This window comes from Diceros bicornis, chromosome 6 (assembly GCF_020826845.1).
Source record: "Diceros bicornis minor isolate mBicDic1 chromosome 6, mDicBic1.mat.cur, whole genome shotgun sequence".
Lineage (NCBI taxonomy): Eukaryota > Metazoa > Chordata > Mammalia > Perissodactyla > Rhinocerotidae > Diceros > Diceros bicornis.
Window position 1 is genome coordinate 34,073,863 of NC_080745.1, and position 26,816 is coordinate 34,100,678.

Here is a 26,816-nt window from a genome sequence, read left to right on the forward strand (position 1 = left end):
TCTTCCACTTAAATCAGGCCAAAATCTTAGAATCATCCTTGACCCTCTTTCTCTCATATCCCACATCCAGCCCATCAGCAAAATCGTTTTGAATCTGTCTTTAAAATATATCCAGAATTTTACTACCTTCTCAACACCCCCACCATTGCCCTTGTCCAAGTTACCATTAATTCTCACCTGGAGTACAGTAGTAGCCTTCTAACACTCACCTGTAGTAGCCGCTTACCAAGTCTCGCTTGAGACGCCAAGTAATATAGGGACTGAGAAATGACCCGTGGATTTGGCGATGTGGGTCATTGGTAACCTTGGTAAGATTGCTTTCCCTGGAGCCGTGGGCGTGAAAGCCTGACAGAACTGGATTCCACTCGATAGTGAGATCCTACATGCTCCTTATAGTGTATTCTCCTTGCTGATCCTGTAAGAACTCACCAAGAAAATTCCCGTTTCAGAGCCTTTGTATCTGCTCTTCCACCCTTCCTCCAGAGTCACATCGGAGCCCCCGCTCTCCCTCCTGAATTCAGATTTGTGTTAAAATGACAGCTTCTGAGAGAGGATTTCTCACATCCAGCTATTTAAAATAGCACCTCTCACTCTATTATCTTTTTTTGTGTGTGAGGAAGATCAGCCCTGAGCTAACATCCATGCTAATCCTCCTCTTTTTGCTGAGGAAGACCGGCTCTGAGCTAACATCTATTGCCAAGCCTCCTCCTTTTTTTCCCCAAAGCCCCAGTAGATAGTTGTGTGTCATAGTTGCACATCCTTCTAGTTGCTGTATGTGGGACGCGGCCTCAGCATGGCCCGAGAAGCGATGTGTGGGTGTGCGCCCGGATCCGAACCTGGGCCGCCAGTAGCGGAGCACGCGTACTTAACTGCTAAGCCACGGGGCTGGCCCCTCTATTTTATTGTCTTTTCTTTATTCTTTTTCATAGCATTTACACTATCTGAATATCTCTCTTTATTGGATATCTCCCCCCACTCCCGCACACACTAGAATGTAAGCTGGGTGAGGGCAGGGGCTGTGTTTGGTTCACCATTGTATACCCAGTCTGGCAAATAGCTGGTACTCAATAAATCTGTTGAATGAATAAATAAATGACCTTCATCTCAAACGCAGAGAGTTACTACCAAGAATGTGCAAGCATACTCAACTTTAAGACCTCCTAATATAACCCATTGAGCTCCAGGAATGTGAGCACGCACTCTTATTAACACCTCTCTTAGACGTCCCCATCTTAGAAGACATACGGTAGCGCTTCCGCCCTCGCTCGAATCTCGCTCAAACCTCTGAAAAGGAGGGGCGAAGGGTTTATGTCATCATTCTGCGCCGGCCTGCCCCGCGACGCGCCGGCGGCTGGCGCAGCCCTTCGTTCGCCCGGCCTCCCCCTCCCTGGTTCCGCTCTCTGGTTCCGCCATGGAATCTAACAAGGATGAAGCCGAGCGCTGTATTAGCATCGCCCTCAAGGCCATCCAGAGCAACCAGCCCGAGCGGGCGCTCCGCTTCTTGGAGAAGGCGCAGCGGCTGTACCCGACGCCACGAGTTCGCGGTGAGTGTGAGGTGCCGGAGAGACCGAGGGGATATTAGAACTGATGGGGGGAATACGGGAACGGACCGACGGGAGCAGTTGGAGGAGGGGGAGGGGTGGCGAGGCGCGGCTACTCCTGCGCGCTGAGACACGCGCGGTGGCCGCTGGGAGGTGTAGTCTTTCGCTCCCACGCCCCTCCGGAATGCTGGACTCTTGATGACAGGGGCGACCACGACTTCAGTTTTCCGGGTGCTTGCGGAACCCTCTGAGGTTTGGAGTTCCCAAGAATGAGAGGCGCTGGCAGACGGAGCGAAGGGAACTTAAGTGGAAGCGAAATCGAACTACTTTTCCCAAGGGGCCATTCGGTGGTCCAGGGCCAGTAGCCGGCCTGGGAGATATTATAGCTTAGGAAAATAAACATAACTCTTCTGACGGAGGGAAAGGGTTCTAGAGAGGGAAAGAAGATTTCTGACCTTCGGACGGCCTGGAAGGGCGTCTCCATTTCTTCACTCCCTCGCACGTCTCAGGACAAGGATCAGGGACCACCCTCCCAAAACTAGAGCCTGCCTTTTTCTCCCGCTTCCCACCACCACCTTGGACGGTCTGCCCTGAGACCGGGCTCCTCACTCGCTCCTGGGTCCTCTTCACCCGCTTCTGAGATTCCGAGTGGATGCCCTTGGAGACGCTGGCCTCAGCCACTCCCACCCATCCTCGCCCCCAAGAGTCCATCAGTAGGCGGCTGGACAGCAGTAGGCTGCTAAGCGGCCCTCGACTGAGGCTGCCAAACCAGGGAGGGAATAGTAAGGTTGTCTCTACTACTCATCATCCCACTCTACCCAGGAACCGTTTTTTTCTTTAACCTAAGTCTTCAAAGTTTTTCAATCCGAGCTGGAGGGAAGAAAGAGTTTGGGCCTGCAATAATCACTTAGTAAACTGGCATATAGCAGGTACTCAGAATCAGAACTCCTGGGTTCTCATCCTGACTGCTACTATGTGATCTTTCTGAGATTGGATTTCGTCATCTGGAATATTAGAGGGTTGGCACAGATAATGTGAATGACAATAATATCCATAAGGGTTTTCAGTTTAGAAAGGTCTCTCGAATGCATTTTCTAACTTGAGCCTGCCCTATCATGGAGGAAGAGCAAAGATCGTTATCTTTGTTCTATAGATGAGGAAATACCTCAAAGGCAAGGGACTTGCCCAAGATTACACAGCTAGAAATTGGAAAGTTCTGCGATTCTATAAATATTTATTAAAGGAATGAAATGAAATTGAAGAACAGCACTCAGCCTCCTAACCTTCCTTGCCCACGTTATGAATTTAAGAAAGGGGAAGACTGCAGAAGAGGCGGCCTGGCATGCCTGAATTTTCCTCCCTCTTGACTCTGCAGGTTGATCTTTGGCCTATTTGCCTTCTCTTGGAGAGGGTTTCAGTCAGTATTTGCCAGGACTTCTGAGATAACCTATTCAAGGAGCTTCTCTATGAAATAAATCACACTCTATAAGAGTGGAGCTTGATGGAGTGGGGGACTTCCAGCTCTCAGATTTTTGTCTGCTGTAGTACTTTGGAGGGGATCAGGAGCAGGTAGCCAAAAAGGATGGTAACAACATGGCCTATGGAGATCTTCCTGTCAGCAGGCCTCCTGGGCCAGTTCAGGGGCTTGATGGATGTCCTTCCTGGGGCTCAAGCACTGGATTTGCTCAAGCAGAAGAGTCACCTGCTGCATATTTATCATATTCATGTTATTTTAGAAGAGTATAGGCCTTATGCATCTCTGTAAACTTCACCTTCTGCCATCTTCAGCACTGCACTGAGCTGACAAGGACCTGTGGTTAATTTAGGCCTGGGATAGGGAAGTCTTGGTTAAAAAGATATTAGGTAATTGTCTACACTTGATATTTGGGGTTTGAGCTCATTCGAGACGCTCATACTTTTTGTTTTGTTTTGTTTGCAAAGTCCTCTGCTTGGTGCCAAGTGGTATAGCAGGATTGGTAAGACATGATCTTTTGCCTCAAGGAGTTTACGGTCTAGTGAAGGAGACAAAGTTACAGAAAAAGTCATATTGCAAGCCATAAAGCCATAACTGTGATTAAAATAAAAATTAAGCACAGTGTTAGATGCTGAGGACTTAAGGATGGATGTGAAAAATCCAGTCCCTGCCTCCATGGGTTCAGTCTGGTGAGGTGGAGGGGAGTGCTGGGGGTGGGAGCATGGAGGATAATCTCCTGAACATTAAATTATTAGCAGTATGGTGAGTGCTGTAGCAAGGACATAAAAATAATGATAGGTCACAGTGCAGGAAGGCTTCAGGGAGTAGGACAGGAGACAGCATTTGAGCTGCACTTTGGAGGAAGGTACGAGACCTGGAGAAGGGCATACTGGGAAGAAGACATGGAGGTTGGAAGTTGTAAGAGGTTTGGGGGAAGGAATTGAATGTAGCAAGATTTGGAGGCTATGGAGGTGGTAATTTGAGTATAGAGAGGATTAAAGTTGGAACATAGGATGGGGCCAGCTTGTGGAAATCCTTTCCTGCCGGGCAAGGATATTTTTACTTTATTCTGTAGTTAGTGAAAAAACCATTGAAGTTTTTGTTAGCAGGAATAAGATAAGGGTACTGTTCTTAAAAGAGAAAGCATGAAGGACTAATGAGAGGGAAGGACTCAAGGCAGAAACCAGTTGGGAGACAATTGCATTGAGTAGGTTAGGAGTTATGAGGGCCTGAGATAAGGCAATATGGATGAGGATAAAGTCATTGGAGAGGAGGTACCAGGCCTTCTGGGAGAAAGGGATGCTGAGGAAAAATGGGGACTCAGAATCCAAGCCTGTGTGACTGGGAAGAAACGAAGGCTGAAGAATGTGGGTAGGAAGAGATGGGCAGAGTGTAAGGTGCTGGTGGGATGTTCCAAAGAAGCTGTCAGCTTGGAGCTCAGGAGAGAACTCCAGGTTCCAACTGAAAGCTGTAGCATCAGTTTGGTGGAGCTCATTGGAGTTATGCTTGGCTGAGGTCACTGTGGCAAAGTGTGAAACATGTAGAAGAGGATGCTGCAGGCACAACCATGGGCCGCATCTGCCCGTAGCCAATGGGCAAGGCAGAGGCAGCAACAGAGTGAGGTGGAGCAACTGCAGGAAGAGGCAGTCCCAGGAGAGGGCAGCGGCCAGGTGGCCATGGAGCAGTGTGTCAAGGAGGTGGTCAGCGGCGCTGTCAGTTGCTGCAGAGGCCGTGTGGGAAAAGGACACTTCAAGAAATGAAAGGGGAAGGATCAAGAGCATGGGTGGAGTATTGGTCTTGGAGAAGTGGAAGGACAGACAGAGGGAAGAGTTAGGGGTGAGTGGAGGCTCACAGCAACCTTGAAGGGTTGAGGGACCTCACAGTGCAAAGGATGTGAGGGGACTTGAAACTCGTGCTGCAGGAGGTGGGACAGGGAGGCACCGAGGGCTGAACAGTTGTACTGTGGAGCAGTAGCCGGGCCCTGTGCTGAGAATTCACAGGGAAGGGTTAGTGGAGCCAGTCAGTCCCTTTCTGGGATTTTCTGTCCAGCTCCTGGCAGCCTAGTAGCCGTTGGCTTTGCCTGGGGCTTAGCAACAATGGTGGAAGGTACCTGGTTTTCCAGGCAGCTGATGAGAACATCTGTAGGCCTCAGGTTCCCCAGCGTACAAAGAGAGGGTTGGCCACAGAGGTCAGGTTGGCTGCCTAAAGTTCTATGAAAGCACGTGGCAGAAGAGACTCACATAGAGTTCAGAGTGAGTAGCTGCTAATATTATAACCTGGGCTGATGAACTGGCTGGCCATGGCAGCAGGCTGGCCAGGGAGGTCGGGGGACCCAAGGTGGTGGGAGCCAGGGAACTCCAAGGCTTAGGACTCAGCACTCAGCAGGACCCAGTTGTAAACATGAGATTTCAGGCCATTCCAGACTCCAGGTCCATGTCAAAGGCTGCTTATGGTTCTGTGAAATGGCTGGCTCTGGGGTCCAGGCTAAGTCAGGAAGGCCAAGCCGAGAAGGCCAGCACATAGGAGAGGGGAGAATGGGTTGCCGAGAGATTTTGGCATTCAAGATCTAGGAGTGAGAGATGTTCTAGTACTGACAAGGTCCACGATGGGGTTGTCCATTCAAGTTAGTCAACTCTTTATGAACCCCACTGTGTGCTCAAGCCTTCCGTTCACCTTATTTTACTGAATCTTATTTACCACTCAGAACAACCCAGTGAGGACAGGGATCATGTCTTCACTGAGAAACTCGATAGCCTGACAAGGCCATATGGCTAATTAGCAAAGGAACCAGACGGCCTAGTCCCACTCCCAGGCCCTTTCCCTACTCCAGCCTCCCTTTCTGCGCTTTGAGCGCTGCAGGTACATAGAGAGAGCCTGAAGTAGAGGAAGAGTAACAGATAACAGTATTTGCTGGGCATTGTGCTAAGTCCTTTATATGCCTTCACTCATTTACTCTTTCAACTCTGTTGAGAGAGACACAGGTTTACGTGGAGAAGCTAAGTTAACTTGTCCAAGATGACTGCCAGAAAGAGGCAGAGCCAGGTTTGAACTCGGGCAGTCTGACCCTCCAGTGTGGGTTTGAGGCGGGGCCGCCCCTGGTGGCTTTGGCCATAGAAATGCTCTCACCCCTACCTAAGCTGCCACCCCTCCCACCGCAGCTTTGGTCTCTTCCATCGATTTCCCTTCTTTTTAAGTGTCTGCCAGCTTTACTGGGAAGGGGCAGAGTCAGGATTTGAACCCAGCCCTGTCTGTTTAACTCCAGAACCACATTAAGCTGTTCTGTCTCCTACTTTTTTGTGACATTTGCCTGTCAGCCACTGTGCCATGAGGGACGTAACAGTGAGTCAGGATGAGGCCTGGCAGAGGGGGTGTCCAGGCTCCAAGAGAGACCTACTTGTTAGCAACCAGAAATCTTGAATTGCCAACTCAAGCAGGAACCTTCTGAGTGACGCAGAGCACATCCGTTCCCCTCGGGCTCTCTCTCTGCAGTGTAGGGAAATTAGAGTGGCTGACTCCATGTAACTGCCCTGAAAAGCTTCCAGAATCTGCCCTGACAGGTACTGGAGAGAGTCCATCGCATCCTGGCTGATACTCCTGTGTATCTGTGGCAATGGACTAGCTGGTCATGTTGTCCTTAGGGTATGTTAGCTCAGCTTGGGCCACTGGGGCTTCCAGAGAAATTGAAATAAACAGCTTCTTTTTTGCGTGTGTGAGGAAGATCAGCCCTGAGCTAACATCCATGCCAATCCTCCTCTTTTTACTGAGGAAGACTGGCCCTGAGCTAACATCTATTGCCAATCCTCCTCCTTTTTTTTTTTTCCCTTTTTCTCCCCAAAGCCCCAGTAGGTAGTTGTATGTCATAGTTGCACATCCTTCTAGTTGCTGTATGTGGGACGCCGCCTCAGCATGGCTGGACAAGCGGTACGTAGGTGCGCGCCCGGGATCCAAACCCGGGCTGCCAGTAGCGGAGCGCACGCACTTAACCACTAAAGCACGGGGCCGGCCCCTAAACAGCTTCTTTAAAAGCCCTAGGAAAACCGCAAACCAACTTCTCCCTCTGTCGCAGCTTGATCTGCATCTCTTCATCTGTTGGTTTCTTCCTTTGCCATTCTCTTGGTGCCTGGCATGGACTTGGAGTCTGGAGTGGCCTGAAATCTCATAGTTAGAGCTGGTCCAAAGCCTGCTGAGTGCTGAGTCCTAAGCCTTCGAGCTCCCCGGCCCCCACCACCTTGGGTCCCCTCACCCCTTGGGCCAGCCAGTTCATCGACCCAGGTCATAATATTAGCAGCTGCTCATTTTGAACTTTTACTCTATGTCAGTCTGTGCCAGGTGCGTATACACATTATCTCATTTTATCCTCATACCCCATTGTGAGGAAACTGAGATTCAGAGATATTTCATAGATTGGCCAGGGTCTCACTGTTAGGAAGTGGCTGAGAATTGAAACCTGGGTCTTTCTGAATTTAACTTCTCTTCTGTACTTGGAATGACTGTACTGGAAGGGGGTCCCCACACCAGACTCGTGTGTTCTGGGAGAGCAGCAGAGTTAAGAGCGTGGCTCTGGGAGCCAGACATCCTGGGCTTGTGCAGCCACAGGCAAGTTGATCAAACACAAAGCTCCTTCCTTATAATGGGGATGGTGGTAATAAGACCTACCTCCAAGGCCATCGTCAAGATTAAATGAGCTAATACACACAGAGCCTAACACATAGTGAGCACTCATTACTATTGCTCCTGTCCGAGTGCCCGCTCAGGGCTTGCTACAGGAGCCCTTCCAGCCCCCATGTGTGGGGTGAGCTCAGCTGTCAGTGCTCCTCTGTTTGGATTTCCCAGCTGCTGACTCAGTGAGATTGCGTGAGTTTGCTGCAACCGTGACAGCAATGGCTCAGAGCACAGTGGTCCACTTGAGCCCCAGTACTCTGCTCCCAGCGAGCCCTGCTCCAGGCCCTTTGGGTGAGATCCAAGTGTGTCGCAGTAGAGCATGTCTGACACCCAGCACAGCAGACACCTGGCGCGTTTGAAGGAAGCTGGGGACCAACCAGGCTCTGCTGCTGTCCTTCCTCAGCACAGAAGTGTCCTGGGTCCCTACTGTGGTCCAGATGCCTAGTTTCCCAGGACACTGTACCACGGGCATGACTGAGGGGTTAGAAACTGGTTTTGTGCCTATAATAAATGGGCACAGGGGACTTCTGCCAGAGATTTGGGCCCTTCCTTATTGAGTCAGCAAGAACCAAGGACTTGAGTTTGAATAACCGTGACCCTGTTTGAGAGTGACAGCTAATGCCCTGTATAGATTCCAGATATTGAAGTAGGGCATTTGACATGGCCAGCCATTTGAAAGATGTAAAAAAATAGCAAGTAGTGAGCACAGCAGATGTTTATTCTGAGTCTCTCACCATCCCTGGCCCTGGGGCAAACTCTTTGCCCTTGTTCCTCTTCACGGATAAGCCAAGGCCTCCAGGAAGTCTGCCAGACCAATCCCAGCTGAATCAGATGGTCCTGCTAAGTGGGGTCTCCATTGCAAAGTACTTCGCGCATCTCTGCACTCAACAGAGGATGTTTGTTGAATGCACTACTTTGGGATTTAAAAAACCTGAAGCGTTAATAGTTTTTATGCTGAGTTTAAAATGACCTATGCCCTGCCAACTCCTGAGAACTGTGGATGCTAAGAGAGCAGGAGACTAGCCCACTAGGGCCCTGCAGGCCTAAGTCAGGAAAGGAGCCAGTGGCTTTGCCGGGAGAAGAAGCGAGTGGGATGTGGGGGGCCCTGGCCTCTCGCAGGGCCAGGCAGTCCCTCAGGCACTGCATGTGGCCTTGCTAGAACAGAAGTCCTGAGTGGTTTCCTTGCCTTGCACAGCCCTGATCGAGTCACTCAACCAGAAACCACAGTCTGCCGGTGACCAGCCCCAACACACAGACACAACCCGTGCAACCCATAGGAAAGCCAGTGGAGCCGACACCCCTGCTGCTAACGGTGAAGCTGGAGGAGGAGAGAGCACCAAAGGCTACACTGCGGAACAAGTAGCGGCCGTGAAAAGGTAGAGGGCTGGGCCGGGCGGGCCAGGGCCAGAGCTGGGGGTGTTGGGAAGTTTTCAAGTCGAGAGAAGGCTTCCTGCAACACATCCTCCACCTCACATCTACTGTGGTCTGGGAGGGTCTTGAGGATGGAGATGGTCCAAGTGGTCGGGCTTATCATGCCCATCGGGGCCTTGGAATAGTGTGGGAATCAGGGCTCCACGGTCCCCTCCCACCAAGACAGCCCATAGCAGAGGCTGGAAACGCTGACACTGCCAGCTTCTGCTGCTGCTGGCCGGGCGGGCCCCACCCTCTTCACACAGCTCTGTTTGTCAGGCAGAGACGGGGCCTGGTCTCCCCCTCCAGATTCTCCCCCAGCCCACACCCCACCCCCAACAAAGACCTTTTCAAAGCAGAGCCTGCGTGGGATAGAGTGGAGACAGGAGACGGTTATCCCTCCAAGGCTTGGGCAGGCCCTGCACAGAACAGCTCACTACCAGGCTGAGACAACCCAGCTGGCTTCTCAGGAGTAGATAATCCTGCCTGTCATTTCTCCAGCTAGCCTTGGGAATCCCTCCAAGGTCATTCCACATGGCCCTGGCTGCTAGTGGAGATAACAGCAAGCTTCAGGTCTGGGGTTCAGCCTGTGTGTGTGACCCCGCAAGACTGTAGTTGGCTGTAAAAGCGTGAGCCAAATTTGCATTTTTCTGACCAGACAGGGTTTTGACCAGACAAGCTCATTTGTTGTAGGCAATAGAAACTGATTGTGGGGAGTTGGGAAAGCCTGGAAAGGGCCAAGAATCAGGGGGTCTTCAGGGGCCCCGGGAGTAAGAATTGATGGAAGAGAACCAGGGTGTCTTCAGGGCTCTTTGATGGGGTGAACAGACACCTGCCATTTCTGGCCTTTATGTTACCGCTCAAGACTCCGATTGCCATGAGAGAGTACAGCTGGCCGAGCTTGGGACACACCTGCCCTTGGGCAGAGGCCCCTGATTGACAGTCATTGACAGTCCTTCTGAGGTTGCTCTAGTGAGGGTGCTATTGGCAAAGGAAAATGGTTCCTGGCCTGGCAAAACCAGCAGCTGCCCCCGTGAAATCTTAAGTATATTCTTGGTGTTTCCACTGGGCCCTGCCCAGCTCCCCATCCCAGGTGGAGCTTACTGAGACTCCCTTGTCCCTGAGATCTGACAGCTGACCTGGAGGAGCTGTCGGCCATGCCCTGCTGGTCCCCCGAGCCTGCTCAGAGCTGTGTGCCCACGCTGCTTGTTCCTCGCCCACCTCTCCGCACGGCCCTGGGCCCATGTAGAGTCCCCCCACCATACTCTTCTCTCTCCCTCAGGGTCAAGCAGTGTAAAGATTACTACGAGATCCTGGGGGTGAGCAGAGGGGCCTCAGATGAGGACCTGAAGAAGGCCTACCGCAAACTGGCCCTCAAATTCCACCCGGACAAGAACCACGCACCTGGCGCCACTGAAGCTTTCAAAGGTAAGCTGGCCCTGGCTTCCCAGTGTTTTGGTGTTTTTCTCTCTTGTCCTTGGGAAGGAATAAGGGGCCAAGATAGCTTTTCCAGGAAGTGGCCTTGGACCCCAGTCCCATGGGCTCAGGAGCTGCTTCCTGGGAACAAGGTCCTGGTAGCCACCTCTAACCATACAGAGTCTGTTAGAGCTCAGATAGTGCCACTCCTGCCTCCCCCTCCTCCTCGTTCCCCGGGGGCTACAGGAAGGGAGCTGAGGTGAGAGGACCGGTGGCTTCTCCAAGGTCACACAGTGATTGAGGGTCAGAAGCAGGCCTCTTCACTCACCCATATGCACTTCCCCATCTTGGGATCTCAGTAACGGTTTCCCTGTGCTGAGGGGCAGGGCAGCCCCAGGTCAGTGGCCTCTGGTCTGGTGGCTTCCTCAGCAGCAGCAGCCATAGCCAACCCCACCTACACACACACACACCACACACACACATTCACAGACTCTATCACACCACGCACTCACACATAACACAAACACATACGACACACACTCACGCACACATACACATCACACACATAAATACACCCCCAGGGCCTGCAGTGGCGGGCATGGCAGTCTCTGGCCTCAGGGTCCACTGGTTCTGGGATGGGTGCTTCAGTTCTGGCTGAAATCATAAGCTGTTCTTTAATGGTTTATATTTTCATTGACCCCATCAGGCACACGTGTACCGACCCTGTGCCAGCACCGTGTTCCTGGGCACTGCAATTCTACTTTTCCCCCAGCCGTCTCTTCTCTTATGCCCACCTTGTCCTCCTTAGGACCTTCAAAGTCTTTGGCTCACCTCATAGCATGGCGACTAGCTCCACCTGGCCCAGGAAGGGTGCTGTGCAGTCCTGGGGCCCTGACCATAGCCAGATGGGAAGCCTGTGGCAGAGCAGACCCCAAGACCTGGTGTGCTTTCTCCCAGGGCCTGCCCCAGGTGTTCCATTCCAGACTGCTTGGGGTTGGTCCTGCTTGGAGTGGTCTGCAGGCATCATCCCCCCTGCTGCCTGTCAGCCAGCCCCAGAGGGAGAAGGAGAATGGGAGTAGGGAGGCAGGGTGGCCGTGGTTAATGTTGCTCCAGCCCTGACCGCTCCTGCAGCCTGACCCGACAGACACTGAGAGGCTAGATCTGGCCTTGCGGCCTGGTTAGAATGGGGACGGTCTCCTTATTCTCAGGGGCTGCAAGTTCTGAAGCAGAATCAGCTTTGACCCACTCCTTGGAGAGAGTGGGCTTCTTGAGAAGGAGCAGGAGACTGAGGAGGGCTCAGGCCCGGGGTCCTTTGAGGCACAGGCTTCCCATCTGGGGGCTTAGAGGGGAGGCCCCAGGACCAAGCAGAGGAACATCAGCTGGGTTCTGGACCTCAGGGAGGCGAGGGCTCTCCAGGCCACACTGCAGCAGTGGAGGAGTCTCGACTAGAACCCTGGGATTTGGCCCTTCCCGGCACTTCCTGCTGCCTTCCAGTTTACAACAAGGACATTGTGCATCTGTGTGCCCCTGTGTCACACTATGACTTCAAGATTACACAACCTCCAGAAAGGGATCCCCATCCCAGTGGGCACCTTGAGAGAGAAGAATGAAGAGGAGGGGTTGGTGGTTTTCATCAAGTCAGAGAACAGACTTGAAGCAAGACACACCTGCTTCAAGTTTGATCCGTGGCTCTGCAACATCAGAGCTGCGTGATCTTACACTTAACCTCTCTGAGCCTCAATTCTCTCATTGATGAAATGGAGATGGGGTTGCTGTTATGAGCAAATAAGATAATGCCTGTAAAGGGCCTGGCGCATAGAAAAAGCTGGACCATTGTCATGAGGTGGAGAGCAAAGAGCCTGAGTGTTAATCCTCCACCCAGCCCAGGCTGCCCAGACTCACTTAGGGCTTTTCCTGCATCCCCCCTTCCCCACACTCGCCCCACAGCAAACTTCCTGCTGGCCTCAAGAACTCCTGCCTCCTAAAGCACCAGTTGAGTACCTGAAGGAAATGAGCTCTTGGCTGCCATGGGAACCTCCACCTCACCCCTAGCATCTTCAGGCCTGACCTTTCGACCTCCTTTCCAGCCATTGGCACAGCGTATGCGGTACTTAGCAATCCAGAGAAAAGGAAGCAGTATGACCAGTTCGGTGATGACAAGAGCCAGGCAGCCCGGCATGGCCATGGGCATGGGGACTTCCACCGTGGCTTTGAGGCTGACATCTCCCCTGAAGACCTCTTCAACATGTTTTTTGGCGGTGGCTTCCCATCTAGTAAGTACCCCCCACTCCCCACAGCCAGGTCTCCCTGGGGTGTGGTGGGAGACGGGAGTCAGCCTCTCCCTTTCCCAGCAGCCTCACTCCTGACTCAGTCCCTCTGTCCTCCAGGTAATGTCCATGTCTACAGCAACGGCCGCATGCGCTATACCTACCAGCAAAGGCAGGACCGCAGGGAGAACCAGGGTGACGTGAGTGAGGAAGGCACTGGGGAGAGCATGGGGAGGGTGCCGCGCCCCACCCCAGGGGGCAGGGCCTGGAGCAAGGAGTGACATCCCAGCTGTCTATTCTGGGACAAGCAGTGCCCCCACAGCTCTCAGCCAAGGAGCTGCCCTGGGTCCCCCTTGCCATTCTGCTGAGCGACACCAGAGGGAGCCACACTCCACATCGCCCACAGGAAGGCGTGGGGATTAGATGGCCTCTGTTGGGAAATACAATGCAGAAACTTCTCCAGTAAAGACAAGTTCCAGTGTGAATGGCCTTTATGCAGTCTGTTTGTTCACAAGGCCAAAGAGACATCTTCCAAGCAATGGAAAGTTGAACTTCATGAGGGAATTGTAAAGGATGACAACATAGGTGCTGACTCCTCTTTTCTGCACTCTTAAAAAGTGTGTACAAAAGCTATAACAAGACATGCTTTGAACACATGTTGAATGCCACAGATTAAAGAACAGCTAGCTGACGAAAATTGAAATACCTCAGACAGTGTGGAGCATTTAAAATTATGGCAGGCAGAGGGATTCCCTTTTGTTTTAACAATGTGGCCTTTTGTTTTTATTCATTTTTTTAAACTTTTATTTTGTGGATATTTAACATACGGAAGAGTTTTTTAAATCACAAAGTATCACCCAGTGAACAAATTTATTTTTATTTATAATTTTTTAACTGGTAGTTTTTAAGTTGGTGTAACATATTCGTATGGTCCAAAACTCTGGAAGGTATATAGAGTGAAAGTCTCCCTCCAGCCCCACCTCCCGTTGTCCTGGAGGCGGCCACTGTGCTCATTATTTTGGTATTCTCTCAAAGGTAAATACATATACCCACCTTCCTCCTGTATTGAACACCAGTTGCTATTTTGTTTTTATCTGGGGAAGCTGGCAGGTGGAGGAGCTTCTGTGTTTTGGGGACCGTGGGAGGGAAGGGGAGAGAAGGATGTCATGGCCTATTTGGGTGGCAGCTGCCTCCCACCACCCGGGCTCCACTGTGCTGGGGGAGCTGGTGGCAATTGTGGCCGATGCCACACTCCCACCCAGGTCCAGCTTGGGTGACCATTGGCTCTTCTCTCCAGGGCGGGCTTGGGGTGTTTGTCCAGCTGATGCCCATTCTCATCCTGATCCTCGTGTCAGCTCTCAGCCAGCTCATGGTCTCCAGTCCACCCTACAGTCTGAGCCCAAGGCCGTGAGTACCTGCATCTGGGGGTGAGGCCAGGGCGGTGGGCAGATGGGGGCTTTGGAGTCTCAGCCCCCGTCAGGGGCCTTCTTTCCCATCCTGTAGGTTCTTCATCTTAATGCAGAAAGCTGGCTTAGAATCAAGAAAGTATACTTCCCTGTTGAGCTGAGGTTCTTGATCTTTTTAGGATCACTTTCCCCTAAGAAAATGCAATGAGAATCGCAGATCTTTTCCCTAGAACACTGCACATGCACACAATTTTGCATATGATTTCACAGGCTTCATGACACACACCCCCCATCTTATCTGCTGACCTTGAAGCAGGAACTTCTGCTCTCCTGTTCTGGTTGGGGGCCCTGGGGCCATAGAGAGAACAGGGGGGCCTCTAGAGTCAGACAGAGCAAGGGTGACTTTGAATCCCAGCTCCTCTACTAACTAAGCAGCTGTGACCCCGGACAAGTTAATGTAACTTCTCTGAGCATTGGATTCTTCATCTATAAAATGGGAATAACATCATCTATCTGCTTGTGAAAATTAAATGAGCAATGCACATAAAATGCCAGGCTCATTAGAAATGGTCAGCAATATTTGTTGAATGAATATATGGTCTCAACTGCCAGTAGTGAACTTGAGCATGTTATTTGGCTTTTTAAGGTGTCAGCTCCCCTCATTTATTTCCAGCACCTGGCACAGTATCTGATACATAATGGGTATTCAGCTTCTGTTGGTGGAAGCTCTGTGCTCCTACCAAGCTGCCTGGCTCTGGCTGGGAGCCTGACAGCATCCTTCTCAGCCAGCAGGGGGCAGAATCGGTCCACTGGCCCCACACCAGCAGGCACAGGCTGTGGCCTCATGCCAGCCCTTTTCTCTGCAGCTGGAGAGATGAGAGGGAGCAGTGGGCAGGCAGGGGCTGTCCTCTGCGGAGCACTGACTCCTGTCTGTGTGTTGAGGCTCTTCCCACAGCCTGCAGAGCCTGGGTTTGGAGCTGGAAGATAGGATCCAAGAGCTGAAAGGATACAAGTCATTGGAATCCTTCCTGTCGTTTTGTTCCCAAGCCTCTAACTCTAGACTGGGAGCTCCTAGATAGGCAGGCAGGCCTTCAGCCAGATTGGCTTAGGGGATGAATGAGGAAACGGAGGCCCAGGAAACTCATGTCCCGCAGCTCGTCAGAGGCAGAGCCTGGACCTACTCTCAGCTCCCTACTTCCCTGACCAGGGCCTCTCAGAAAGGGGCTTCTGCCCAAAGGCCCCCGGGTCAACAGTGTGGTCAGCAGAGAGCCTGAGAAAGGGCTTGCCATAGAAAAGGGACACCCTGCCTTTTCTCCAGACCCTCATTTTGGGTAGTGTGCGGGTTCCTGCTCTAGTTTGGGAGGGAAGCAACTCCTCCTGTGGCCTGTGTGGCACCTCCTGTCGGGAGGCCCGTCATCCCTACAGCTGCCCTGAGCCTGGGGACCTGTGCCCACTTTGTGCCTGGTATATTTCTGGCCAGGTCGGTGGGCCACATCCACAAGCGAGTCACTGACCACCTGAAGGTCATCTACTACGTGGCAGACACCTTCTCTGAGGAGTACACAGGCTCCAGCCTCAAGACAGTAGAACGGAACGTGGAAGATGATTATATCGCCAACCTCCGAAACAACTGCTGGAAGGAGAAGCAGCAGAGTGAGTGTGTTAGGGGCAAAGCCGAGAGCGGGAGAGGGAGAGCCCTGCTTACCCCGTGGTCCGTGGGCCCAGCACCTGGCATTGCCCTGTGCCAGCCACCTCCCAGCTGGGAGCTGGACTCACCTCTGTTCCCCTGGGGCCGGGAGCCAGGGGCACCTGGGGGTTTCCTCCAGATTCCTCTGAATCACTGTAGTCAGCCTGTCGTTCGGCTGTCAGAGGTGAGTGTGTAGAGAGAGAATGGAGCAGATCTCCTGGCCACCACTGACTTGGGCATCCGGCTCTATCTGTGGGACCCTGGGGAGGTCTGACCGGGAGGACAGGTCTCACCTTGGCTCACCTCACCTACACTCTATAGAAAGGGGCCTCTTTCCCTCTCCCAATTTGGGACCATAGTCTTTGCTCCTCCAGGTCTTCTCTAAGGGAAGCCAGCTCTGCCCCAGCTCCTGGAACTATCTTCCGCCTGTCCCCACAGGCCAGACAGGCATCCTAGCAGCCTTTGGGGTGTGCCCTAACCCTGCCCCATTGCTTTGCAGAGGAAGGCTTGCTGTACCGGGCCCGATACTTCGGCGACACAGATATGTACCACAAAGCACAGAAGATGGGTACCCCAAGCTGTAACCGACTATCAGAGGTGCAGGCCTCCCTACATGGATAGTCCTGGGCCAGCCACGCCACTGAGGTCCAAGTATGAGCCAGGGCCTCCTCTGCCCTGCAACTTCTGGCAGCTCTGGCCCTGGTCATGAGGCAGAGGAGGGTGGGAGGGAGAGAAGGAGGGAGGCTGGTGATTATGGCACAGACTCCTTGTCCCCAGCCTGACCTCCAGTGTGCTTGGAAACTGAGGTCTGTATCAGCCCTCTAGTGCTGTTCTCCACCCACCCCTGCCCTATGCTCTGGCTGTGGCTCTGTGGGGTACCCAAGAGCCAGGCAGAAGGAGGGACCCAAGGCTGCTGCTAAGAGCCACTCATGCCTCCTTGGTCTACTCCAGCCATCAAGTCACCATGGCCCTTTCCCAAATTCAGCAGACTATTGTCTGTGCCCTGGTATTTAGGCCACCAAATATTGCTGGGCCCAAGATGATCCCTACACATGCTTCTCACCTGACACCAGGAAGAACTATGTGGAAATGAGTGGGCCAAGAGCCCTTCCAGGCAGGAGGAAATGGAAGAAGATGGATGGGCAGCTCATCCAACAGTGGGCAGGGGAGGGAGCCCACAACAAGCTGGGGGCAGGAGACGCCTGCACACCCTCACCAGAGCCCTCTGGTGGGACCAGAGGCACTGTCTCTGATGCTACTGCATCTGGCAACCTGGAAGGCATAGGCATCCCGCCTGTCCAGGCATCTCACCTGTGGTCTGAGGAAGGGAACAGAAGGTCATGAGTTCAGGGTGGAACACAGAGCCCTCAGCACAGAAGGGGTGGGGAAGAATTGAAAGTTGCTGGTAGCAGACTCCCCACCTCCTTTACCCCACGTGTGGGTCGGTGGGCTCAGTTCCCAAGATTTGCCAGAGGGGACAGCTTGGACCAAGCCCAGAGGAGTGTTGGGCAGAGCCCGTCAAGGTTCTTTGCTGTGTTGGTACCCTGCCCACCCCTCCTTTGCCTGCGTCCCCTCGTCAGGGATCCAGCTACAGACTCGGCTTTGAGGCCATTTGTAGCGCCTCCAGGAGAGTGAACCAGACTGCAGGAGGGAGATCGGGCGGGGCTGAGGCAGGCAGGACAGGGTGGGGAGGTTTGCTTGTTTGGGTGGGCTAAGCTGGAGGCTCTGGGGCACATGACTGCCAAGCTAACTGTTACCACTCTCCTCCCCAGACCATGAAATCCCTGGAGAATTTTTGGTGACATGCACTGAGCCAAGGTGATGGACTGTATGTTTAAGGAAAGACATAAAAAGAAAAAAATTAAAATGGAATTGGAGGCCGAACATCACACAACTGCCCTCTCTCTCACCCAGTAAATGCAGAAAGCTCTTAGGACAGACAGGAAAACCTGCCCCAGGGCTGCTTCCCTTCCTCCTGGGGCTGGCAGAGGCTCCGGCTTCACACTGGCTCTCTCCTAGGATACGGAAACCATGGCAACGAAAGTAGAATGTAAAACTTGCAGCAAATGTCTGTGGGAAGGGCTGGGGGAGGGGGTGCCCGACTGCCTTTCTTCCCCCTCCCAGGAGTCACCACGGGTCACCTCTCAGTGGAAGCCAGTCAGAGGCGTTGGCCAAGGATAGAGAGGAGGAAAGAGAACTCTCCGTAGAATGTAATCCATAGATGCGTGTATATGTATATATATATCTATTTATATGTAAATAGCATATATGAAGATATATATATATATAGTCTACTTTTTAAACTATGCAGGGGTTTGGTTAAGTTGTTTAGCTGATTTCTTCCCTGTTTTAGAGAACAAGGCCTGTTTGGGGAAGGCAATCTAGCCCTTCAAAGGCGAGACATTAGCCGTAGCTGACCGTGTGAGGCAAGTCGGGGCATAGCTTTTAATGTTCCCCTCAACCCCAGCCTGTTTTTGACGGCAGCAGTAATCATGATAGTATAAATCTGTGGAAAACTTCTGATCGAGTTACCAGGTTTATGGTTGAGCTGGAGGGGAGCAGGCTGTGGGGGGAGAAAGTGCCCCAGGGCCAGATGCCGGGTCAGTACTGAGTCATGGCAGAGGCCGCAGACAGCCTGTGGGGGTAAGACCACCCACCTCAAGCTTTGCCCAACTCAGGTGGGCTCTTTTTCCTGGTGCCCAGGAGCCCCCTGACCCCCTGCCACAAAGAACAGCAGGGTTGGAGAGGGAGGCCAGCCCTTAGTCCCTAAGTGGGTTTTGCCTTATAGGTGCCACAGGGCACAGCTCCATTGTTGCCACTGGTTTTTCCTAAGTCGTGCACCAAGGACTCTAGAAGGCTCTTCCTCCAAGAGTCAGCCAGGTGGTGCCCAGGCCCCCAGGGCAGCAGCCAGCTCCTGAAGGAAGTCCGTGCCTGTGGGCACCTCTGTCTCCACCCTCCACGGCCGCGTCGCCACCCAGCCTTCTCTTGCATTTGGACACAGGATGCGCCTGAAGCAGAAGGGTTTTCTCATCCTCACCTTCAAAGGAGGACTTTGCTCAGAACAGCAGTTGCTGCCAGGAGAGGGGAGGGAGGTTTATTTATTCCCACAGTTTATACTGAGCCTTTTGGAATTACCGTCTTTCCCAAATTTTCCTCTGGCAGTGGGTGTCATTGAGCCCATCACCTTCCAAAGCCTTACTTCCCCAAGCTGCCAGCTGGGGGCTGATCACCATCCTCCTGAAGTCTCTCTTGGCTCTTTTTTTTAAAGTCCCCCAACAAATAGGATTCTTGCTAGGAAGGAAAGCTTGGTAAAGAAACGTCACATCTGGTTTTTGAACAAGGTCCTGCCCTGTGATGAAGCGGCCACCCCATCCCAGAGAGATGACAAGAACTGGACGTGGGCAAGAGTGCCCCACCTGCGGTGGCCCTGGTGCTCTGCCCCCACCACCCCGACCGTCTGGTCTCAGTAGATGTCCTTAGACGGGCTGAGCCATGTGCAATAAGAACATAGATCCTAAGGGATCCCCTGAGAAGCTGTATTTCTTGAATTAGAATTCTGAAATTGTACATCTATAAATATATGTTTATTATGTGATTGGCCATGGTGGGTCTTCATTGAGCTGGGGGGGATGGGCACAAGCACCTGTTGCTGACACTGTCCAGATCATACCACAAGGAGCTTTATGGCAAGAAGCCTGAATGTCCCCCTCACCCCAGCTGACAGCCACTTAGGTCACAAGTGTTGTTCCAGAGCTGACTATCCAGGCAAAGGGTCAGGGGCTCGAGTGGCTGTGAGGTCCCTGACGCCAGTCCCAGGTGGGTAACCCAGGCCATGATCACCAACCTCTGCTTCCCCCTGTTCCTGCTTCCTCCCTCCATCCCATGGGGCCTCCTGTGAGCAAAATGATTGAGAATCTCCCCTCTCTCCAGCCTGGAGAGCAAGGGAAAAGTTCTCCAAGTTTCCATCACCCCACTGCACAGTCTTGCCAGGCATCCTTCCCACACCGCCCCCACAGCCGGCCCTCCTCCCCCAGGAGATCGGAAAAGTTAAAAATGTGGCAGCTCAAGTAGGTCTTCCCGTGAATGGAGCGGCAGATCTGCCGGGCCTCCCAGAGACAGGGCCTGGCGGCCCTGACTGGCGGCCCGAGGCCCCTCCCGCTGCTGCTCCAGCCAAAGACAGGCGGGCTGCCCGGTGGTGCCACCGCAACCCCGGAGCTCATTGGCTGCTCCGCCCGGGGGTCACCGCGGCCTGCCCTGCCCAGTCAGCGAGCCACCACTTGTTAGCAGCAGTTGGCAGAGGCGTTGCCAGCTGCCCCCATTCACCCACCCCATCCCCCTGCCCTGAGCCTGCTGCTCAGTGAGCCAGAAGGGGCGGGACAGACTCCATCCGACTGTTTGCAGCAAAAAAGAGCCTTTGACAAGTGTCCCCACCCACTGTCAGGTGGCAAAACGAGCCGCTAGTCCTTCCAAGCTCCCAGGCAACTTATCTCTTCGTCCCAGGTCTCCCTAAGGGAGCTCCAGAGGACAAGGAGCACACACCCCGGCCTGACTGTAACCTCATCCCCACCCTGAGTCGCCTGGGCAAAGTCACCTGGCTGTCTAAGGCAGGCACACAGACAGCAGTGCCAAGACTTGGGTTAACAGACTGTTGACACAGCGTCAGTTCTGGAGAAACTCAGAATCCTTACTGGGTGTCACACCATGTGAGTTGGGCAAGTCAGCCCATTTCCCAGAGCAGGAAAGTGAGGCTTGGGGGAGGGAAAATGAGGCTCAAGGGTCTCCATGAAGCTGTGCATGCCTTTGGGGTCTATGTAGTAAAGCCATCATTCTGCAAACATGTGCTGAACCCAAATTCACCGTCCTCAAGGAGATCAAACCCACTCCTGCCAGGTAGGGGGCAGGAGACGTGAGTCCAGAAGGGGGAAGAGGGGGAAAAGCCACACTAAGGAAAATGGGACTTAATCTGAGAGGCTCGAGCTGGGTGCACTCTGTCTCCGGCAATGACAAAGGTGTCTGCCCTGCTGCACAGGACAACTTCCCCAAATTGGCAGCACTCCCGAGAGGCAACACAGTAGATCAGTGTGGACCCTGGCTTGGCCATTTACTGGCTGGGTGGCCTTGGGTGTGTCACTCAACCTCCCTCTGCCTCAGCGTCCTCATCTTCAAAATGAGAGTGAAACCACGCACCTCACTGGGTGGTCATGAGGAGTAAAAGGGTCATCACGCATACAGCTTTTACAGCGGGGTCTGGCACATAGGAAGCTCTGTTGAAGTGTTGTTGTTCATCCTCAGTCGACAAAGATTAGCTGAACACCTACAGTGTCGAGTCCCCTTCCGGGCCCTGAAACCACAAAGGTGACTGAGACTTGGCCTGCCCTGGAGGAACTGCGGGGCGGGTGGATAAACAGGTATCCGACAGACCCCAGGTGGGCAGTGGACGTGGGAGTGTGGGCAGGGCTGCGGGTGGAGTGGGTGCTCTGGCCAGAGGGGACAGTGTGAGCAAGTCCTGGAGCTGGGAGAGTATGGAACTGACCACATTCAGGGAACATTACATAGGCCAGGGCCCCCCATCTATTATTGTCATCTTGCCAGTCACACCTAGTGGCCTTGGACAGAAAAAGAACTTCACTGGGAATGAATGGAGGAGAGACCCTGAACTTCCTGACTGCTGGCTGTCCCCTGTCCACTCTGTTGTGCATGCAGCAAGCATTTCTGAGCTTTCTCGGTGCTGGGCCCTGCCCTCAGGGAGGCCAGTAGGAACAGGCAACCTTATAAGGCTGGTGGGCAGGAGGTATGGGAGGGACTGGGGGCAGAGACTGGCAAAGCTGGAGGCCTGGGTTGTAGAATTCCCACTGTCACCCCTTCCCCCCAGACTCTCGTGGAGGGATATTTCCCCAGGAGCAGGCCCCAGGCCTCCTGTTGCTTCCATAGCCCCACAGCCATTTGGGCAGAAAATAAAATGTCCAGGGCCCAGACAGGACAAGAGGTGTCAGGAAGGCCCTCTCTAGGACCTCACGGCCAACCAGCCCTCCCAGAGCCCAAGAGTTGGGGCTTCGCTTGGAAGGAGAGGGGGGTCTGAATGCCATACCTGTCTACCCTCTCCCCCCACCTCCTTCTACAATTTGGTCTAAACAGAGTCCTAGGGAGGGCAGTGCTGCCTTTTGTAGCTCCTACTCTGGCTGGGCTTTTCCTTGGGAGGGCAGGGTACAGTTTTGCATGGAGTTGGTGCTGGGAAAGGCAAGAGGCAAGCCCAGGGCCTTCAGGTACCCTGGTCAGTAGCCCCACTACCTTAACTGGATTGTTGCCCTTTTTCTGATGGACACAGTGAGGGCCCAAGAGGCAGATGTCTGAGCCGCACAGGAGGATGCTGCTGTCCCTTTTTACAGATGGGGAAAGTGGAGGCCAGAGGGATGAAGTGAGGTCCTTTTCCTGGCTCCATGTGGCCTGCAGGGCCCTCACACTCTGACCCTGCTGCCCAGTGGAGCCACTTCTACCCACCCTTCCCTGACACGTGCCCCAGCTCCTTCAGCCAACAGCCTCCTTGCTGTGCCTCCACCCTGCTCCTCCGGGAGGCCTGCCCATATTCCCACAGCCTCCGCCTGGCCCAGCCCTCTCACATGGTAATTCTGGGGGTGTTCGCCCCACTCTTGGACAAAGGCTTCCCACCCTGGAATGGCAAAGGCCTGTCTGGGGCCTGTCTGTCTTGGTCAGTGCTGCAGCCCCAGGGCCTGGACATAGGGGGGCCTCCATGAACAGTGCTGAGGGAAGAAAGGGGCCCCCTCAGCACTGAGATGCCTTTCTGATGGTGCCTCATGGCTGTGCTTCTGCAGCTATTTCTGCCCTACCAACCCCACCCAGGGTCATCCTAAAGGTAGCTTTGCAGCCATAAACCCACATACAGGACCAGGGACACTTCTCCCAGACCTGAGAGGGCTGGAGTGAGGTGTGCCCATCTGGGGAGAGGGACCAGCAGCCAGCTGGACGTTGGGGGAAGTAACCAGTCTGTTGTGGGATAAACACCGAGTGGGGCCTTTTCCTTTTTCCCCACCTCCTGGGGGAAACAGAGTCCTGCTAAAAATGCCCCTTGTCTCCTCTCCTTGAGGGAGGATAGGGTACCAGGGGCTAGTCTGAGAATCATAAACAGTGCTCCTCCTCGAGGGGACCCCTGACCTCTGTCTGAAGTGGTCACCAACCCCGATGGGTAGAAGAGGACACTCTCTCCAGGGCTCAGGCGTGTGCTACGTGGCACCACCCACTCCTGGACTCAGAGCCAGGTCTGTCCCTTGGCTGCCCCAGTGCTGCCCTGGCCACAGGCCTTAGGGTTACCGCTGGCAGGCTCTGCTGCCTGCTTTCCTCCGGCCTATGGCCCTGGCTGCTGAGGATGGCATCCTGGACCCCGTATGTCAGACAACCCCCCACCACCACGGGACTGCGAGTTCCTCGTGGGCAGCACCTGTTTCGGTGGTGTTCAGGCTGGCAGCCCCACACAGTGGTGCTTAGAACCACTTCTCTTCAGATGGCCAAGGACCACAAAGTCTGGGGATCACATTTCAAAGCCTCAGCTCTAAAGGACATTTGTATCATTTAAAAATTTTTGTTATAATTTTAAAATTATACATAAAGACGGGCTTTTCATTTAAAGATTTTTATTATAATTATTATCCTCACCCCACAGACCTCACCAGTTTAGTCCTCAGTGTCAGCCTCTGTCAACCGTGGAGTCTCTGGGCTGCCAGCCTGACCCGGGCCGGCTTTGTACAAGCAGGGCAACCCGGGGGCTGGGATCCCTCCAGACCCAGCCTCACCCCAGGACCCCAGGACTCACTAGAGCCCAGCTCACCGCCAGCCTGGGGTTCACGTGGTGGAGGGTGGATTCGGGCCATGGGATAGAGTTGCGTGACCCACATCTGTTCATGTTATTAGCTCCGGAGCCCGCGGCCGCGGCTGCAACACAATTCGAGGAACTGTTGACTCGCTTGGCTCATGTTTCCAGCCCGGTGACGGTGACGGGGAGGGACGCATGGAGTGGGGGTCACCCTCCCGCCCCAGCGCTGTCATGAGAGCCAGAGAAGACTGCACGAAGACTGCATGACCCTCCAGGGCGCTGCTGATGTCAATGCAGGAACAGGGGCCTCCAGAAGGCCCTTGGGTGACCCTGGGTCAGCTGCCTGGCCACTGGCATCCTCCCATACCTGTTTGTGCAGTCCCAGCTTCTAAGGACCTGGCTCCCTCCTCCCCGGGCCTCCCCTCCCACTCCCTGCCCCTGGCTGACTGAGGCAGGGGAGGTGATGGGGGCGTGTTACCCCGCCTGTTTGGTTAGCTGGGAAGAATGACTGCTCTAGACCCCCAGGATGAGGAAGAAAGTTTTCCCTCTTTCCTGCCTTCCTCATCGGTTCCTATCTCCTCTTTTTGTCGTTGGTGCCTAGAGGCGCCAGCACCCCGGGGATAAGCTAGGGAAAGTCTAAGACTTGGCCAGCTGCCCCAGACTGTGGCCCCAGGAAAGGAATGGGGTTGCTGGCTAGGGGCCCAGCTCTGTACCCACAGCCAGGGGGACCTCAAGCCAGTCTCTAAGATGCCCGAGCCCCTTTCCTCTCTGTCAGATGGGAATCTCAGACCTGTCCTGCAGGCTCTTGGGGGGGCACATGAGATGAGGTATGTGGAAGACCTTCACAAGCCCAGGAGTGCCCACAAGGTTAGCTGTGGCACAGAGCGTTTTGGTCCTATAACTTACCTGAGAAGAGATGAGGGGCCTGTTGCCCCACTGAACTCTGTAAAAGGGCTGAGACAGACCTCAGTGTCAGCAGGAACCAGGAGTTAGAGAATTTGAAGATTTCTACACTTGGTAGAAGATGCCAGAAGGTGCTGGGCTTGGGGTCTGATTACTGGGCTGCCTGGGGAGGGAAACAAGGACATCCTTGCCCTTGCACAAATAATAGAGTGTTCGAGATGGCAGGCACCGTGAGGAGACTTCTGTGTCCCCTGGAGCCCTTGGGTCTTGGGGTGTCAGGGAAAAGGTGAAAGGGCACGGTGCTCCAGCCCGCCCGTGTTTGTCACCCACTGTTATCTCTTCTGTTTAGTGCAGCTGGAACTTTGATTGGAGAAGAGGCCCCTCTACTAAAATAAGTATTTAAAAACTAGAGACCTAATCGAACCTCACAATTTTACCAATGAGGAAACTGAGGCCCAGAAAAGAGAAGTGGTTTGCTTAAGGTCGCCCAGCTCAGTTGTGTCAGAGCTACTGCCTGGGCCACTGACCCCTGGTCTGTGGAAAAAGAGCCAACACCCCAAGGATGAGGAGGACATGGCAAAGGGGAGTGCCCCCATCAAGGTCTGGGCCTCAGCCACAGCCCCCCTGATATGACCCCAGAGGTGAGGCCTCAGGGCCAGGAGCCATATTGTCCCAAAGAAGCAGCCCCAGATGCAGATCTGGGGTGGATAGGAGGGCAAAGCCTTCCTCCGTCCACTTCCCTGAGCAGCTGAGAGCTCTGCGGGTCTTCAGCCCCGGCAAGTCCTCTCTGACTAGCGAGGTACCCCAGCCCCAGCCCCAGTGTGCAGCCCGCTGCCCCAGGCATTCTCTCCGATGCCCCACCGCAAGTCCCTGGGGCAACAGACGGATGCCCTCTCTCCAGTTTACAGCTGGGGACACTGGGGCACTGGCAGTAAGTGGGCCTGGAACCAAGCCTCCCTGACTCAAACCCTGTGTTTTCGTCACTATTTCCTGCCACTCCTGCTGTCTCTCCCCAGGCCCCGCCCGTGGTGGGTAGTCGCCCTCCGCCCCCCAACACCAGCTCTGCTTACCCTTTACCCAACCCTGTGCTGACTGGCTCACCCTTCCCGTCACTGGCTTTAGCAAGGACACCCAACCAAGGTGCTTCGCGGGTCTCTCAGCCAGCCCGCACAGGCCGGGCGCAGTCCCTCTCCTGTGGAGCCTGGACCGCAGAGACGGCCTGGCCGGGAACTCTGTCCTCCAGCCCTGACTAGGTGGGACTAGGCTGGGAAATCCAAACAGCCTCCCCACACCTGCCCTTTCTCTAAGATACAGCCTACAACTCACCACCAGGGCGACCAACTGTGGTGGCTTGCCAAGTACTCTCCTGGGTAGTACAGAAAGTCCCAGGTCCCACGAAATTCCCCATACCTGGGCCAACTGGGACAACTCGTCACCCTACTCAGCACACACATACCCAAGGTCATCACACCTTCCCACTCCCCCAGTGAACAAGGTGTTTCTTCTTTCTATAACCCTAGTCTCTGCTGAGGCTAATGGATGGGACCACAATCAGTCCCCTGAATCAGTCTGGCCCCCTGAGACTGCGGTGGGGCCCACCACAGGCCCACAGTATGGTCAGAGGCTTGGAGGCTGCTAGGAGGTGCACAGAGGGTCCACAACCTATTGGAGGCCGAGTCCTGCCTTAGGCCCTGTGAGATAAATAGCAGAGGGAGCCCAAGAAAGGCCCAGTGGGATCCTAGGCCTCAATCCCAACACAAATTTATCCTCAGCATGGGGGGCAGGCCACTTTGGGGTGATCCCAGGTGGGGCCACCCTAGGGCCGGAGCCAAGTAGGCCTGCCTGGGGCTCCCTGAGGCTGCCTCTACTTGTCTGAGTTTGAGGTGAGTCATTTCCTCCTTCAGCTGGTTTGAGGCTGGGAGGGGAGGAGGGGGGAAGACATCTAAAAACAGCAGGGCCCAGACTTGGAGATACCCAAAGAGCTTCTCCTGGGGCAAGGGAGGAGCCAGCTTCTCCTCTGAGCTGACACCAGCTGTGGCCCCCAGCTAGACGCCTGCATTAGGCCGAGGAGGAGGATGGCCCCGAGACCCCTGCCCCTCCCCTTCCCAGGCTCAGCATAGGGTGCTGAGGTGCGGAGGAGGCATCCTGAAGGCTGAGACACAAGGAGCAGTGTTGGGGAGGGGTAGGAGCTTGAAGAGAAGAGGCCTCCAGGAGACAGGGCCTGG

General features: G+C 54.0%; 1 protein-coding gene across 3 annotated transcripts; it reads left to right on the forward strand.

Annotated features, from left to right (window-relative positions):
• Positions 1-1,337: 1,337 nt before the first annotated feature.
• On the forward strand, positions 1,338-19,463 carry DNAJB12 (DnaJ heat shock protein family (Hsp40) member B12). 3 transcript variants are annotated; one of them, XM_058543226.1, is made up of 9 exons: positions 1,338-1,544; positions 8,873-9,053; positions 10,370-10,515; positions 12,591-12,776; positions 12,891-12,970; positions 14,068-14,177; positions 15,657-15,829; positions 16,363-16,514; positions 17,636-19,463. In XM_058543226.1, the coding sequence occupies exons 1-8, from the start codon at positions 1,412-1,414 to the stop codon at positions 16,482-16,484; spliced, it is 1,131 nt and encodes a 376-aa protein (XP_058399209.1). In that variant the 5' UTR covers positions 1,338-1,411; the 3' UTR covers positions 16,485-16,514; positions 17,636-19,463. The 3 variants fall into 3 exon arrangements, with proteins under 3 accessions (XP_058399209.1, XP_058399208.1, XP_058399207.1); XM_058543225.1 differs by having other exon boundaries at positions 1,339-1,544; positions 16,363-16,460; XM_058543224.1 differs by having other exon boundaries at positions 1,340-1,544; positions 16,363-16,508.
• Positions 19,464-26,816: the final 7,353 nt, after the last annotated feature.

Bases quoted from the DNA above. Each gene is read 5' to 3' on its own strand.
- DNAJB12 (XM_058543225.1), top strand. From the start codon at position 1,412: ATGGAATCTAACAAGGATGAAGCCGAGCGCTGTATTAGCATCGCCCTC. The intron at 10,516-12,590 runs GTAAGCTGGCCC...CCTCCTTTCCAG, and splicing joins CGCCACTGAAGCTTTCAAAG to CCATTGGCACAGCGTATGCG. The intron at 14,178-15,656 runs GTGAGTACCTGC...ATTTCTGGCCAG, and splicing joins TACAGTCTGAGCCCAAGGCC to GTCGGTGGGCCACATCCACA.